This window comes from Xiphias gladius, chromosome 18 (assembly GCF_016859285.1).
Source record: "Xiphias gladius isolate SHS-SW01 ecotype Sanya breed wild chromosome 18, ASM1685928v1, whole genome shotgun sequence".
Taxonomy (NCBI): domain Eukaryota; kingdom Metazoa; phylum Chordata; class Actinopteri; order Istiophoriformes; family Xiphiidae; genus Xiphias; species Xiphias gladius.
In genome coordinates this window covers 14831921-14847690 of record NC_053417.1, presented here as the reverse complement: position 1 = coordinate 14847690, position 15770 = coordinate 14831921, and the positions used below count along the sequence as shown (strand labels likewise).

The 15770-nt window shown below is 40.5% G+C and overlaps 2 protein-coding genes across 2 annotated transcripts; one reads left to right on the top strand and one right to left on the bottom strand.

The window, feature by feature from the left end:
• The first annotated feature begins 5239 nt into the window (after positions 1-5239).
• birc5b (baculoviral IAP repeat containing 5b) lies at positions 5240-7152 on the top strand. The gene is made up of 4 exons (XM_040153323.1): positions 5240-5519; positions 6199-6308; positions 6727-6844; positions 6944-7152. Exons 1-4 carry the CDS (start codon positions 5394-5396, stop codon positions 7031-7033), a joined length of 444 nt encoding a protein of 147 aa, XP_040009257.1. The 5' UTR covers positions 5240-5393; the 3' UTR covers positions 7034-7152.
• A 6671-nt stretch (positions 7153-13823) lies between these two features.
• Positions 13824-14897, bottom strand: neurod4 (neuronal differentiation 4). Its single transcript, XM_040153466.1, has one exon. It carries the CDS (start codon positions 14895-14897, stop codon positions 13824-13826), a length of 1074 nt encoding a protein of 357 aa, XP_040009400.1.
• Between the last annotated feature and the right edge of the window lie 873 nt (positions 14898-15770).

Below are 15770 nucleotides of genomic sequence, written 5' to 3'. Positions count from 1 at the left end.
AGGGATAATCATCTCACTAAATTTAGAGTATTGATCAGGTGTGGATATGTGCAGGAAATGTGGCTAGCTGTACAATATGTTTCCTGTGCATTCATTTTTCCCCAGGAAAGAGTTCCTGGGGAAACATGCTGTGTTTTGATTTCTTACAAGTGAAGTGGGTTTTTTTGTTGCTTAGAAAGCAGTTGTTAGAAACAATGCTGTGGGGAGTGTGAAACTGAGAGAATGGAGAACAGAAGTAAATTTTCCTATAAAATGCCCGAGGTACAAAAAACAGAAATGGCATTTTTCCCAAATTTACCAACCCAAAAATCCATTATGTTCCTTGCCATTCAGAAGAATTGCTTACTCAAACTGTTCAGCAGACAAGGCTAGCAAAAGAATATAGAGCCGTTTGTCATAAATAATGACAAGAAATCAAGGACATATTTATGTCCTCTTTATTTTAATAAACTGTAAAACAAAGAATTTTCACACTTTCTTTTCCTGATTCTGAGTATTTCTCTCTTTGTTTAAGTGTTGTGAGTTGCCAGTTGGTTCATTTCATATGTGTATGTTTCCGCTTTGGCAGCATGTTTTTTGATCAAAATGTAATTGAATCTATAGAGAGAGAGATAAAAATATAGAGACTGGGTTTTGTGAGGATTCACAGTTGTGTGTGCACAGGTGGGTGTGCCCGTCCTGTGAATCCACGCCTGCCTGCAGAGATGGAGAATGTTGATGTTGACTGTCACACTCTCGCACTTCCCTGACATTTTTACACCAGCACCAGAGGACAGGACATCTTTCTTTCTGACCACATTCAGGTTACACATATTTGCTCTATAACTGCTTGTAGTTTCTACACATTGAAATTTTGCTACATTCATTTCTGTTATGCTGCTCTCTGCTCTGACTAGACTAAATACTTTAGGCTGACACATTTCTAGTTGTTATTACATAACGCTGTGAGTATTTTAGAACATAGCAATTTGAAGTAAGTGTCCTCTCTGATGAACAGAGTCTAAAGCTATGACATGAGAGTGATGTGGAAGATGGAAGAAAAACATCAAGGGTCAATTACGTCCACGCAACAAAATTTAGTCTCATTTTTATCTTATTTTGTTCTAACACACAACTACAATTGGTCCACACACTAACATGAACAAGTCTGACACAAAAAACTATTCCTTAACCCTGCATACAAACACACACACGTGTACTCCCTGAAAGCACGTACACACACACACTATAAGATCAGCTAGCCCATATGTGCATTTTCAATCCGGGTGTGAGGGCAGTAGAAGACAGGTGGAGCTGTCAGGACAGTTGTCAGCTCCACAGGCACATGTATATATACATGTACAGTATATATTTAAGCCGAGAGTAAAGATCAATCACTTATACGCACATGAAAGGACATACACATATTTGTCTAATCATTCATTGAAAAAAACTCACACAATAATCTCCAGAAAAAGATGTCCAGTGTAGTGGATGTATTTCTTGCTCCCCATAAAGACAGCAGTAGCAGTGGATGGTAATAGGTTTGATTTCTTACCTGCGCTCCACATTGATTGCACCTCTAGTCCTCCTGTTGCTCTTACTAAGTGAGTCCAATCTCCAACCCTACACGGGCGCACTGAGAAACAGCTATTTCTTCTGTGAGCTCCTTCCCAGCATTAACCTGGCCAGGGCTCTTCAGGTGCAAGAAAAACGACCAGAAAGATCCTCAACTGTTCTCATTCATTCAAAAAGATTCCAAGAGCTGCGAATACAAACAACACAGCCTTACACCCACAAAGGCAATATAAAGGACATGTGGAAATAGAGACCACAAACACATTGATTCTATCACCTCCCCTCCACTTCTCTGCATCGTATCTCCTCCCTCCCTCCCTCCCTAACACTCTCAGCCCTGTGTGAAAACAAAGCTGGAGAAGGAGATTCCAGCAGCTAATCGTGGCAGACCTTAATGAGTGAGGGCAGTTGTGTCAGAGGAAGGAGAGAGCAGCGAGCTGAAGGTTGTAGCAGAGAGGCAATGAGAGGAGTAAATGGAGTCAAATGTCAATGGAGGCACGAAACGTAAAAGTGAGGTACAGTTACAGGGAGAAGAGAAACATCAACCTAAGAAGAGATGATTTGTGGTACAGCACATGGCATAGTTTTGAACTGTCTCTCATAAAGAACCACCCACTGGGCAAGGGAAAGTAAAAAAAGCAAATTCTTAAACCTCTGTAATGGGGCAATGCTATGGTCCAACAATGTTGAGAGAAACAGCACAAGTTGAGAAAAAACAGCGCAAATATTGATTGTATGGAAAAATGCTGCGTGGCAACAGTAACACACACATGCAGAAATTCTGAAGTAGATGTTATTCTGCAGTTACTAGAGTAAGCAACCACACACTATACAGGCCACTCTGAGCCACTATAACATGCCATCAGATGTACAGTAGATGTCCAGTTCACCTATACTGCTCAGTAAGCCCTTACACAGCATCACCTCTTACAGGGCTGCACACTATTAGTGTGATACACACAAAGTATAAAAATCATACATTGCCAAACTTGGAAGCGGGCACACTGTGTCTCAACACTCCCATCGGCACTCTGCGGGAAGATAAGGACAGCAGTTTACAGTTGTAAGCACATTTCAACACCAAGGGGCCTGAGGGTAGTGTTACAGGGTCATACTGCAGACCAGAACTGTCCCTGTCTCTCACAGTACTAAACACACTAGTAAAGTTTACACCACAAATCATTAAACTGGACAATGGGTCACTGGTCACGGTGTCTTTGTTTACTTTTATATTTATTAAAATTTTTCAGCTGGAATCTGTAATTCAGGTCTGAAAAGTCAGTTTCAATAGGGAAACCTCCTTGTTTTTGTGGCTTTGTAGTCACATATGCATACACTTATACAAATCTTTGACTGAGTGAAATATATGTGATATGGCGCATTTTTAATATTAGTTGTTTCTTAGACAACATGAAAGACCAGGTTATAAAGAAATTAAAATGTCATGACAGACTAAAAACAACCGTTTTGGTTAGTACATTGCATAATGAGACAGGACAAGAGAAATGAGGGAAATATCCTTCAGCAAACAGCATCTTTAAATATTTCTCAAGTGCTACCAGGGGGAGTCATGTTCCCCCATTTTGTCCAGTGTTATTAGATCATATGTTAGAGTTGATGTGACTGCCATTTTAGATAAATACATTTTATTTAATCTTTTAAATATTTATGATTTTATGAAACGCAAATGCTTCAGAGGGTAAAGTCGGGAGATCAGTTGTCATTTCACAGCTGTGGATTAAGGTGCCTTAAAGAACGGGTTCACATTTTTAAAATCCTGTCCTAAAATGATACTGACACTGTACATTGAAAGAGTTTCCAGTTGCTGTTATTGTTTCTTCTGTCCATAAAGACCATTAAAAGTGTTTTTGGATAAAATCCACAGTCCTAGTTCTGTGCAAAAATATTTTCCAAAGTTAAACTCAAGCTAAAATGAGGCTTCAGCAGTATGACTTAGACAAATTAAGTCCTTATTTTCAAAAGTCACAGTCTTTCATGTGTAAAAGTTCATCTTAACTGTCCCTCGACTGCCGTTCAATCAGGAAACACTGAAGAGGAAAACACAAAGAGGGATTTTGGTACTAAAAAGAATAAATATGTAAATAAATTAGAATAAGAAATATAAAGGATACAAATCTTTAAAAAAGAATGTAAATAAATGTAATATAAGTATTAAAATTCTAAAGTGTACACTGGCTCAGTGTGTTGTTGGGACGTGCCATTTTTCCAGTGTAAAATACACATATGTCACAGTAGTAAAGCAAACTGTACAATAAGGCCAAGTCCACACAGAGGTCGGTTTTAGGAGTGGCAGCAGTGTCCTTTGATGTAAAGAAAGCATTTGACATGTATGTCACAGAGAGAGGCACTTCTGGTTACAGTAAGTATTACTTACTTTTTCTTTTGTACAGATAGTTAGAGTTTTAATTGGATATTTAACTTTTGGATCTGAGAATTTTTAGTCTCCATTATGAAAATAAATAATTTGTAAATATAGCCTTAGACGTGAAATGCAGGGACAGGAGGTGTATGGGGGTGCAAAAGAAAGAAAAAAGACCTCGTAGATTTGGAATTAGTTCAAATTAGATTAAGAGATAAAATGTTGATTTAGTGAGTGAGTATCCTAGATAAGAAGAAGGTGCTGAGGCCCAGAAAATCTATGTTTGGATTGCACAGTTTTATAGATGGTGTTGTAGATAGAAAAACATTACCACTGAAAAATAATTATTTCTAATGAAATGGACTTTGTGGTGGACAACATGAATTTATGCACTGGTTGAATCTTTCTTCTCTTTCTCCGTTAGAGAAGACTTTTGGAACATTAAAAAAAAAAAAAAAAAAAAAACTCAAGCCAAACTCACACAGAAACTCAGTGTAGGCCTACCTTGAACACTCTTGCTGAGATTTTCATGTTGTGGTGTGAATGGTGAAGAGCGCACACTAGCATCTTGGCAAGTGGGCTCATTTACCTCACACTGGCCAAGTTGTCCCAGTAACAATGATGGGCTCATAGCTCTACCCCACTAAGTAGCTGTCTGCAACAAAAACACTCCAACTTATAAAACAGACCCAAAGCAAAGAATGTTGCTGTTACACCAAACTCTTTACTTATGCCCGTGTTGAAGTGACTAATATTAGAGACAGACAGAATTTACTCCATCTGTTGATGAACACTGTGAGATGCTGTTGAAAGCTTTGGAAAAGGCAAGTAAGAGACTGACTTGAGTTAAGATCTAAGTTGAAATGTTATTCATATATGAGAGCCTTTAGAAAGGAAGGCTGGTATAATCGTTAGATTTGTTTGTACTGAAATGCACTTTGTTGTTTTATGTAAAATCATAATATCTGTGTTGTATATTTTCATCAGATGTCTTACATACATCCTGGTGTAGTTCCTGTAATAGGTAGAAAAAACATACATGCCACTTCTGTTTTGCTACATTTAAAACATATAGTGTAGCAGTACAACAGATTGACTTGTAGTTTTCATGCATGTAGAATATACCAAACAAACACATTTAAGGTGTAAAGTAACTGAGAAATGATCAAGAAAATGTATTTTTTAAAAACTGTTTAACAGAAAAAAAAAAAAAAAATATGGCTACAGATCTGCCCTGCTGTATTTTTGCCTGATTAGACCTATTGTAGATGGAGTCTGGTGACCACACGTTCCCATCGCAGCCCGGCCTACCTTGAACCTGAGCAGAGTTTGATCAGCCAAAACTTGAAACACCTGTGGAAGTGTGCAGGGCAGTCTGGCCATCGGTATATTTCCACATCAGCCCTGACAGTGTGAATTAGATATACATTGGGTTGAGCTTGTTTTTGCTGAAGATATGGCCAGCATAGATGTATTGAGAACCAGGTTTTACTTTTATGACAAGATGTATAGTCATGATTTACGTGAACAAAGCTTTGCTGACTGGCCATTTAGAGAGGAGTGTAACTGCACACCTGAAAAGGTAAGGGGGATGCTGTGCTTAAGCAGAAATCCTAAGAAGTCTTAACTTCAGAACAATGGTTGAATTATCATAAAATGCTTTAAAAATATTTGATTGATAGTTCATTTTGACAGTGCAGTGGTAGAACGTATTTAATCAAGAGAATCTTTCTGCAGGGAAGGCACTAACAAGGTTAGACCAGGCCTGCAGGATGCTGGACTGGGCTCATACAGTATGTGTGATGTGTCCTCTAATTTTAGACAGCATTGTGTCAGAAACCTCTTATGCAATTCACAATATAGCCTAACTTACATTAACCTACACAGTACATGACTATGGCTTATGAGAATAATTTTGGATAGTATACCCCTGCCTTGTTTACAAAGCAATTTTTATACCACGGCTTTTTATCTAAGGCTGTGACAGGTTGTGATTTATGGTTAAACAGGTGTCGGATTCAGTTTCGTTGTATCAGATTTCGAGTGCATACCCACTGCTCTCTGCCCACCCTTGTCTTGTCATGATGGATGGGCTGCTGACACCTCACTTGATGAGCAACACTATATGCCATGTTGCCAGCTCATAAACTCCCCACCCAATCATCCCCAAGAACCAAAAGGCGATCATCCTGTGGTTTTATTCCCACTGAGACTCAAACATGCATCAAACATTATTTGTTGCTGTTTGTTTGTCTTTGCAGATGGCCAGGGCTGGGTTTGTCCACTGCCCCAGTGAGAATGAGCCTGATGTTGCATGCTGTTTCTTCTGTCTGATTGAGCTTGAGGGTTGGGAGCCAGATGATGATCCCTGGTGAGAAAAGCACGTCAACTACCTTCATATAAGCTTTGACCCACTGAAGAATATTATGCCAAGATCGTAAGGACGTTCAGTAGCTTCAGATCTGAAATTCTTCATCTGTATTTCTGTAACCGATTGTTAGCTATAACTGTTAAAGGGCAAATTTTGATATGAAGTACATCACCAATGAATGAAATGACAATGAAAAGGAAAGATGGCTGCCATATAATGTTAATAACTCCTAAAAATTCCTACTTGGTTGCAGCCATTTCTTAATTTTGATCAGTATAATGCCAAATTAGAATCTCTTAGCTTTTTGAGGATTGTATTCTGATTGAGCTGGATTATTTAAGGATAGCATTATTTGTCTTTATATGCCACATTCACTTGTGTCTTAGACAGATTTTTCTATAGTATCTTCTCTGCCCAGGACTGAACACGTAAAACGTTCCCCTAACTGTGGATTCTTAACCATGAAGAGAGACTTCACCGAGCTAACTGTGGCTGATTTCTATCAAATGGAAAAGGAGAGGCTAAAGGTCTACCTTGTAAGTGTCCTTACTATCTGTGTAGATCGTGTGCAATGAAGTGAGGCTTAAATACTTGTGCAGTATTTGTTCCACACTCTGCTTTTTATTTCTTTCTAGAGAAAGGTTTGTCATAAGGAGATGGCATATTTGCGGGATGACATAGACCATACACTTGAGAGCCTTAAATCTCAGTTGGACTCCATATGACTGAAAATGTAATTTTTATGGCTACACTGATCTTAAGGGTGTAGCAAGAGCCTGTACTCTTGACCCACTAGTTTGATGCAATTGAAGATTAAAATATTAATAAAGTTTGGGGAATGTTACACTTTGGTAGTAGTATTGTCTTTAACCACAAGATGGTGCCTTTGCATTAAAGCTACAGTTCTCCCATGTCACAAGCACACTTTTTTTATGGAGTTCCCAATCTCCCACTCAAAACCTTCACAAAGGCGACCTGAAATGAAAGCGCACATTGTGCAGGATTACAATGTGCTATATTTCCTCCTTTTTAAAACCAAATACTTGCCATTTTCCTGAACGTGCCACCATCTCTACCACCCCTTTTCAAACCTTGACCCTGGACAGATGGCCTGAAGCCCCTCCCTTTCAATACCAACTGTTGCCCCAGTAACATCTGTTACATATAGGAGGGATAGTGTGCACTGAGGACACTATCACAGGACACTTGCCTTGCTCTGTTAGGACAGATTTAAGAAACGCTGAAGGATGCTGCACCTAGCAATGAAAAGAGAAGGTCCTCATGCAGTAAACACTCCTAGAAAGCTGTTGTACTGTAATGCCTCACAGCTCTTATTGAGCATTTCAAGAACAAAGGTTTAACATTAAAATTATTTGCCAAAGTTGCTGCTAAGTCTTGAGAGTTCCATGTCTTTTGTGTAACAGAAACAGGGTTTGAGAGTCTCTCCCAGGTGTCTTATGGGAGGGTTGGCTGGATGGAGTGCAGGATTAAAAGATGCTATCCCTTCTCCAACCTTCCACTGTTCTGGATTAATGTCTAATGTAACACTCTGGCCACTGAGCACAGATCAGCAGCTTAATTCTCTTTTATCCGCTTGCTGTAGAGCAAATTGAAGAGAATATTTTTATCAAAAAAAAATACGCATATGTGATGTAACATTTCTAATGAAACTGTTATGCTTAAATTTTTTCAGGACTTATTATACTCTAAATCAGTGGTACTGTGAAATACTTGTATTTTGCTGTCATGACCCAAATTATTCATTTTAGATGTTGCTATTGCGTATGGAGAGAAACAACAACTAAATGAACTAGGTTTTTTTTCTTTTTAAAGATTAAAAAAATTCCATGCAGTTTACTGAGATAGCTGGTTTTGACATTTAGTTAGGTAAGTGGGGTGATTTTTGCATAAGTACACAGATCATAAGGAGAATGTCTAGAGTAATTGCTAATGTAACTCTAATCAGGGCTTATACCCACATACCATGTCAATCCATTTATGTGTGCTCAGAAAATGAACAAAGACTGGCATGGCGTGACTTCTGTCCCTGATTAGCACAGATGTGATAAATGTACTCATCTGTGGGAATGGTGCAAAACCGTTAATTTGATTGGATCGCAACTGGGGGGGGTGGGATTTTGCTTTCTTTTTTTCCCCCCAACCCAGTTTATTTTGCAATTATAAATATAAACCAATCAAAATTTATTTAAAATGAGTCATTAAGCTAATAGGAATTTGCATTTCACCCCTGCACACAGATTTGGGTCTTTTCTGATGTAATTAATAGACGTTGACAAAGTGTTTGCACCACTAGCCTCTACTGCAGTTTTCTAATTAATGATATTCTACTAAACAGTGAGTGTAGCAGATGGACAAACGGACAGATGTTACTAACAGAAAGTTTACAACCTGAGCTTTCCATCAGGCCCCATCTGTTGCTCCTGTGACTGGTACCTCCCTCTATCCTCCTCCAATGATTCTCCTTTCTTCTCATCAGCATCATACCTTGAACCTTCTCCCTGATGCTCCATACACTGCATTGCTCCAAATGAATGACATCAGTATTTACCCTCTTGCCTGACCTGGTTTAACCTTTAATAAACAAAGGCTAAATGAACAGCATAGTATCACATCAACTAGGATTTACACATCTTACATCTTTCACAATATAATTCTTTTAGCTTTGCTGGCTTGTTTCACTCTGAAAGGTACTATACAAAGCAGCCTAAATGACTATAAAGACTGGCATGTATACAGGCCAGATGACAGAGAAGCCTAGACAGCACAGTGGCCCTGAACCAAAGCCATGTGAATGTGTCTAGATCATGCTGAATTTACTGACAGATTACGAGAGCAAAGGGACACTTCGAATTACTCTTTCTTGCATTATAATTAGTAAGAAACTGAAATCCCTTTTCAGTTTCTCCTCTCCCTCCTCCACCTCTAATGTTCTCCCACGTCTCTGGCAGTGGGGCATGCTGGCTGCTTGCTCCCTGACATCATGGCCCTCCTACCTTGGCTGTTTTTTGTGCCCTCTTCCAAAGGGACCTCCATCTGTCCCTACACTCAGCCCATTGTGGTGTCCCAAAGCCGTGCAACTTCCACAATGCAGTGGGCGTGCAGAGGGGGGCCAGAGTAAACACGACAGCATCCAGATCCCATTAGAAGCTCTTTAACTTCTATACCCTAATACTCTCAGAGAACTCTGGGAGGAGAAGGCCAACCCCTTATCCCCATGCACACGATATCATCTCTTACACCCACTCCCATAGGTAATGAGTCTGCGAGCTGCCCTCTTTCTTCCCGTCCCATGTCCATCTCCTTTTTTTTTCTTTTTCTCTTACCATAGTAGAACAAGGTGTTATTTTATATCTTTATCATTATTTTTCTGACAATATTGACATGATTATGTGAATTTAAATTTTTACATTGGAGCTGGAATTAATTTTATTCATGTCTCACTAGAGTTCAGTTTATAAATGAGTTTAATCTCATGTGATATGCTAATAGACAGAACCAGGGTCAATAAAAGGTAGCGTTTTATTTATATCTAATTGCCTCCACCATGTTGACCATGACCATCCCTCATCATCTTAATTCTCCCCCCTCCTCCAATCCCTACATGTTCTCATAATGCCAGCATTGCCATCTTTCATTGTTTCCATCGGGCTTTGCCCACATCTCTGTCTCCATCCATCTTGGTCTTTCTTCTACCAGCTGCTCCTCTAAGTCTGGGGCGTCTCCGTTTCGGGGTGCTCCACCTCTCAACCTGGGCACTCATATCCCTATGCTCCCCACACAGGCGTGTGTGTGTACATGTGTGTGCATGTGCACTGAGGCCCAAAAGGAGGGGGGGGGGGGTTCGCTGTGTTCGCCCCAGCTTAAAGGCAGAGGGATTACCGGCACACAGACACTGATTAAAGCCTTCCAGCCTCCTATGGCCCCATTAATACAATCTTAATCACAATGCTTTATCCCTCGATCTAGCTCCTATGGATCAGGACCTTTTCATTTTAGTTGGAGCCATTCTTGTTTGTCCTGTGGATTAAGTGTGCTGCACACAGAAACTATAATATAAGTGAAGAGAGAGAGGGGGAAAGAGAGAGTAAGATTCATACTGCACTTCAAATATTCTATTCCGCTCATATTTTTTCTGTTATTTTTCTGTGACGTCAGCTTCCACTGCCAAGTGAATTTGCCTCAAAGTTAACAAATATTTGTTGTACTAAGGGCCCATAGTGTTGCATCTATAATGTATATAAAAATAAAAACCACAAAGACCACAAAAGTTTAGGAAACGAGTTGGATTGCAGCTACATTAATTTTCTGTGGGCTGATATCTGTCATGACCTCACTCTCCCAGGGGACTGAGCTACAGGTCGCGCTCTGCTGGCTGCCGCCTCGGCCAAGATGGCATTACAGAGCATGTGTTCCGTTCCATTTAAGATACCCTCATGCCCTTATCATAGGTGAGAGCCACTTGATACACCAAATCTGTGTTTACTGCCTGTACTAAAAAGTACTGTAAGGTCAGGACTTTTTGTAGCACATTTTGAAGTATTTTACAGAATGATTTGTTTTATCATTTTAACATGACAAACTTCCTTGTTTGTACCAATGAAATATAAGCTGAATACAAAATACTTAACCTAGAAAAACTTGTATCTTTTCTATATCTTCCTGAACTCCATGAAATTATCAAACTATTTCTCCATTACTATACAATTTCCCGAGACTCTCCTGCATCTCTGTATTTTGTAATCTTGTATCCAAAGTTAATTTACGTGGATTATTTCCATATCCACCCACTCATGTATTTGGACTCAGGAGGATAATCCGCATACTCTGCCCCCCAACGTTTTTGCACTAACAAAACAGCAAAGACAAAAAGAGGGTGTGCGCCAGCGAACTCCGCCTGTACTTTCTCACAGGCCAAATGTCTGCCTGTGTGTAAAGCTATGTGTCAAGGCTGACACACAAGAGCAAAGAGGACAAACTTGTGAATGAGGAGCAGGGACCTCAGTCACCTCTTCTGCCCTTTCCTCCTCTTTCCTCTTCTTTTTCCCCCAACACACTGACTCTTTTCTCTCTCTCTCTCTCTCTCTCTCTCTCTCTCTCTCTCGCGCTCTCTCTCTCTCTGTCTCTCTCTCTGCAAATTGGCCCAGCTGTCCATCAGCCCCCCGCAGTTCCCCCAGCTGTCTGCCCTCCGCAAATGAGAAACCCCACAACAATACAGGTCACAGGTCAAGAGAAAGAACAGGCTGCGTTCACAATGGACCATTGGCGCCCAGTAAAACAATCATTCCCTTTTTCTCCTCGAGCCTTTCCCCACTGTTGCCAGGACTGGAAAAGACAAACCTTCGGAGAGGTAGCTGAAGAGGGGGGAAGTCCTCTTTGACAACAGCCTCCCAGGCACCTTCCCCTTCCTACAATTGCCTATAGGACCACAATGATAAGCACACTTGTACACACCAGCACTTGCTCTCACCACTCCATCTTTGCACTCTGGCACCCCATTCTTTGTTTGTTTCGAGAGCCATCATGTCCTTCAACACGATCATTAAAGTCAAAACTGAAACTTTTGTCATTAGTTGAGTGATATAAATGTGCTAGGAACCTTACCAGTTGGAGTTGATCTGAAAATAGGCATCAGTATACTGTAAATTTCATTGCTGTTATGCTGAAAATTTCACTTAAAAATACTTTATATATTGTATTTGAGGTTCCATTTTTTTCAAAATAATATTGAAAAAGTATCTGATCAATTAATATATAATCATATCTGTATTCATATGCTGTGTCCCTGAAGATGAATCTGGTGCTTTTCTCTTTTAGTTTAATGTGGATGAATTCTTTGAAAATGAGTTCTTGCCTGACAGTGTTTTGGCATGAGCTAGATGGGAAAATGGGACATGTGGGAGAGAAAGTCAGAGAAGCCTCTGTGACACATTCACCTGTTCCCCAGAGCTGTTTTCCCATGGCCCACAACAGCCTGCCGCCTGACCTGATAGAAACCCCGAAGCAAGTCTCTGAATGTCATCATACAAACACACACACATCCTGCAACATATCTCTGTTGCGTGGCCACAAAGTGCTCCTTTATTCCAGCAACTTAGTCTTGTATATTTTCTTTGTTTTTGATATCGGTGTGTCCGTTAGCTATTGTGAGCTGAAATAGAGCCACTATGATCTAAACATTCATTTTCTTTTGTCTGAGATTCTGTTTCAACTTTTTTTCATATAGAGATATGCCTTCATATCATACTACTACTTCATATCGAAGTACTACACTACTTGTTAGAAAGTTGCACATAATCACTGCCATAATACACGGGAATTCAATAAACCAGCTGAAATTGACTGTGTGGAAAGGGAACACTTAGAGTAAGTGTGATGTATGAACTGCTGTTGATTCACCTGTTTAAAATTCTTACAATAACTTGGATTTTGTTTTGACATTACATAAAACTATCAATTTTTTTTTAATTTTTTTTATTTGTAGTATCTCTCATGGGTTGTGGGGAAAAGTGGGAATACTTCCATCTGACTATACTCAACCATATTTTCTGGAAACCTCACTATATTAATATTCAAGTAGTGTCCACATGAACTGTCTATTGAACTGAAATTTTAGTACAGCCTTATAGCATAACAGAAGGAAACACATGGAAAACATTGTTACTATGGAAATAGCATATAATATAAGAATATTTATTCAATTAAGTGCGAAACAGCAAAATATTTACAACGTACAGTATGACAAAAAGTGTTACACCAAATGAACAAGTTCCTGAAAGACTTCAAATAAATAATTTAAATACAGTACAGCTGCCAGTGACTGACAACAAACCAAAAAGACAGTGAAACAAAAACTGTGCTGAGAAAAAATATAAAAAGGACAAGACCTTATCAAAATAAATATTAAATACAGATATAAATAAATGCATTGCTTTTCTTATGGCGAGAGGGACTTGGCTGCAGGCCAACGCAGCACTGAACCAATGCAGGCCTCAGTGCACAATTTAGGTTGGATGACTATTTGATCTTTTTTTTTTTTTTTTTTTGATAGGTAGACATGCAGAACTTCTCAGAAAGTTTTCATGTTTTTGTTCAAACCCTACACTTGAAACGTCTGTGTGATGCTTAAGGTTGGATATCCGATTTGGTAAACTAATCTTTAGTTCCACTCTGTAACAACTGAGGGGGCAATTTATAAAGAAATAATTATAATCCAAGTATCAACGTAAAATCATGACAAAAAAGAATAAATAAAATATTAAAAGTTATGGGTGCATGTTTGTATCAGGTAGATTGAGTTGAGGTGATGAGTCTCTCTCTCTCTGAGCATTCAGTGCTCTCCCAGAGTACTAGACAACATAAATGCAAACCATTTTTTCTATACAGTCTTTACCTTGGCCATTATTTTGACAGCAGATTATTCAGGAGCAGTGTTTCTCCCCTGGCTAGTTTCATAGCAGTCAACCACAGGTCCTCTCACTTCTCCATGGTCACATTTCAGATGGTACCCATCTGAGAGGTGACCAAGTGAGAGGGAGTGAAGGATTCAAAGGCCACATCCAGGGGCAGCTCATAACGTGAAGCCTGAAAGAGTGGGTGGCCCTGAGGCCCACCTGGCAGGCCACCTGTCGTGGAAATGGGGTAATGGTGCGACGAGAGGTAGTGGGCATGGTGGCCAGGGTGGGGTGTGTAGTTCCTCTCTGAGTCATGGGGAGAAGGCTCCTGCTTCAGGGCAAAGTTGCCACTGATGCTGAGGGGAGGGGTGAGGGGCCCATCGTATGGTGGGGTGCCAGTGCTGCATTCGTTAGAGGAGGGGTTGTCGTATACAGGCCCCTTGAATCCCTTCATGTGGAGGAAGTGGGATGCCTCCAGGGAGCCATAGGGGGGGCTTGGAAGGCCTGGGGATGGGTAGCTGAGGGGATGGCCAGCCTGACCCCCCACACCACCCACCCCGGGGCCTCCACACTTGTCTTCTAGCTTGTTGAGCATCATCGGACTGGGTCCCAGCTGCAGGCAGCCAGCCACAAGGTTACTGGTGGGCTGAGACAAACCTTTACACAGCATCTCCACAAAGCCATGGCTCTCTGGGGACTGGCCACTCTCAAGCACCTCTGACAAGGCCCAGATGTAGTTACGGGCCAGCCGTAGAGTCTCAATTTTTGACAACTTCTGTGTCTTGGAGTAGCAGGGCATAACTCTGCGCAGATTATCCAGAGCATCGTTCAGCCCATGCATACGGGAACGTTCTCTGGCATTGGCCTTGATTCGCCGGGCACGAAACCTCTCCTGTCTAGCTTTGGTCATCTTCTTCTTCTTCGGGCCTCTCCTTTTGGGAGCCTGTTCTCCATTTGGTCCAATCTCCTCCTCATCATCCTCTTCCTCTTCCTCCTCCATATCTTCACTGCCCAGTTCTGTGCAGGAGCGGATCCGGCCCCCTACAGTCAGGCCAGGGCGCCCCCTCATCTCTGGGCTTTCCTCTCCATCCTGTGAGCTACCGTCGTCCTCCAGCCAGCCGAAGGAGCTCACCAGCTCACTCACATCCCCGCTCTTCCCAAATGGTTTGGTCATCATTTTGATCTGAAGAAAAACAGCATAAAAAAAAAAGTTCAATCAATCAATACTACACCCATGTTTTGATATCTGTAAATGTAAATGCATGATGGTACTCTCTAAAATGTATATGTAATGATAAAATTTTGTATTGTAAATGATGAGGGACAGGGACCAGAAGTAGTGCCTGGCATATATTGATTGGCAACTCGTGTGCCATGAAACACAGAGTGAGTGCTCACATTTCAGCACTGCAGTGTGGACAGCTCACTCCTCTCACTCAAGAGCCAGTGCCTCTGTCCAACAACATACCAAATATTTAGAAGAAATGCTATAACTCTTTAAAATGTATTGTATTGTGATATTGACAAATAGATGGCTGGTTTTGTAATAGTGTGGCTGAATGGACCCCTGCTGCCATGCTGTAGTCGTTTCAGAGACGGTGTCAATCTGGGACACGACGGGATTTACTCAGCATATAGAGCTCAAAGATTAAATAGGCAGCCCACAAATCAAAAAACATGTGGACAAGCAGCCCACATACTGTTTTTAATGTTACAAAAAGTGGATTTCTCCGTTGCTTTTCTATTTGTTGATAAAACTTTCACATTTAGCAAAATAACTACACATTAGCCTAAACGTTATAAGAAGTCAATTGTTATTTTTTAAGTGAAACGCAGACCTCGGACAGAGAATTTGCTATTGTTTTGAACAAAGTGCCCCAATTCATTATTGTGCACCAACGCGTAAAAGTGGGACAGATTACTGCAATTTATGAATTCAGAACGTAAGGCACATAATTCTGTCTGGACTATGTGCTACTGAACATAATTAAACATAATTACAAGACCACTGCAAATATAAGGCTTTTATTTTAGTTTATTGAAAACCACA

Excerpts from the sequence above, each read along its gene's own strand:
- birc5b (XM_040153323.1), top strand. The coding sequence starts at position 5,394 with ATGGCCAGCATAGATGTATTGAGAACCAGGTTTTACTTTTATGACAAG. Across the intron at positions 5,520-6,198 it reads GTAACTGCACACCTGAAAAG|ATGGCCAGGGCTGGGTTTGT; the intron begins GTAAGGGGGATG and ends TTGTCTTTGCAG. Across the intron at positions 6,309-6,726 it reads GAGCCAGATGATGATCCCTG|GACTGAACACGTAAAACGTT; the intron begins GTGAGAAAAGCA and ends TTCTCTGCCCAG.
- neurod4 (XM_040153466.1), bottom strand. The coding sequence starts at position 14,897 with ATGATGACCAAACCATTTGGGAAGAGCGGGGATGTGAGTGAGCTGGTG.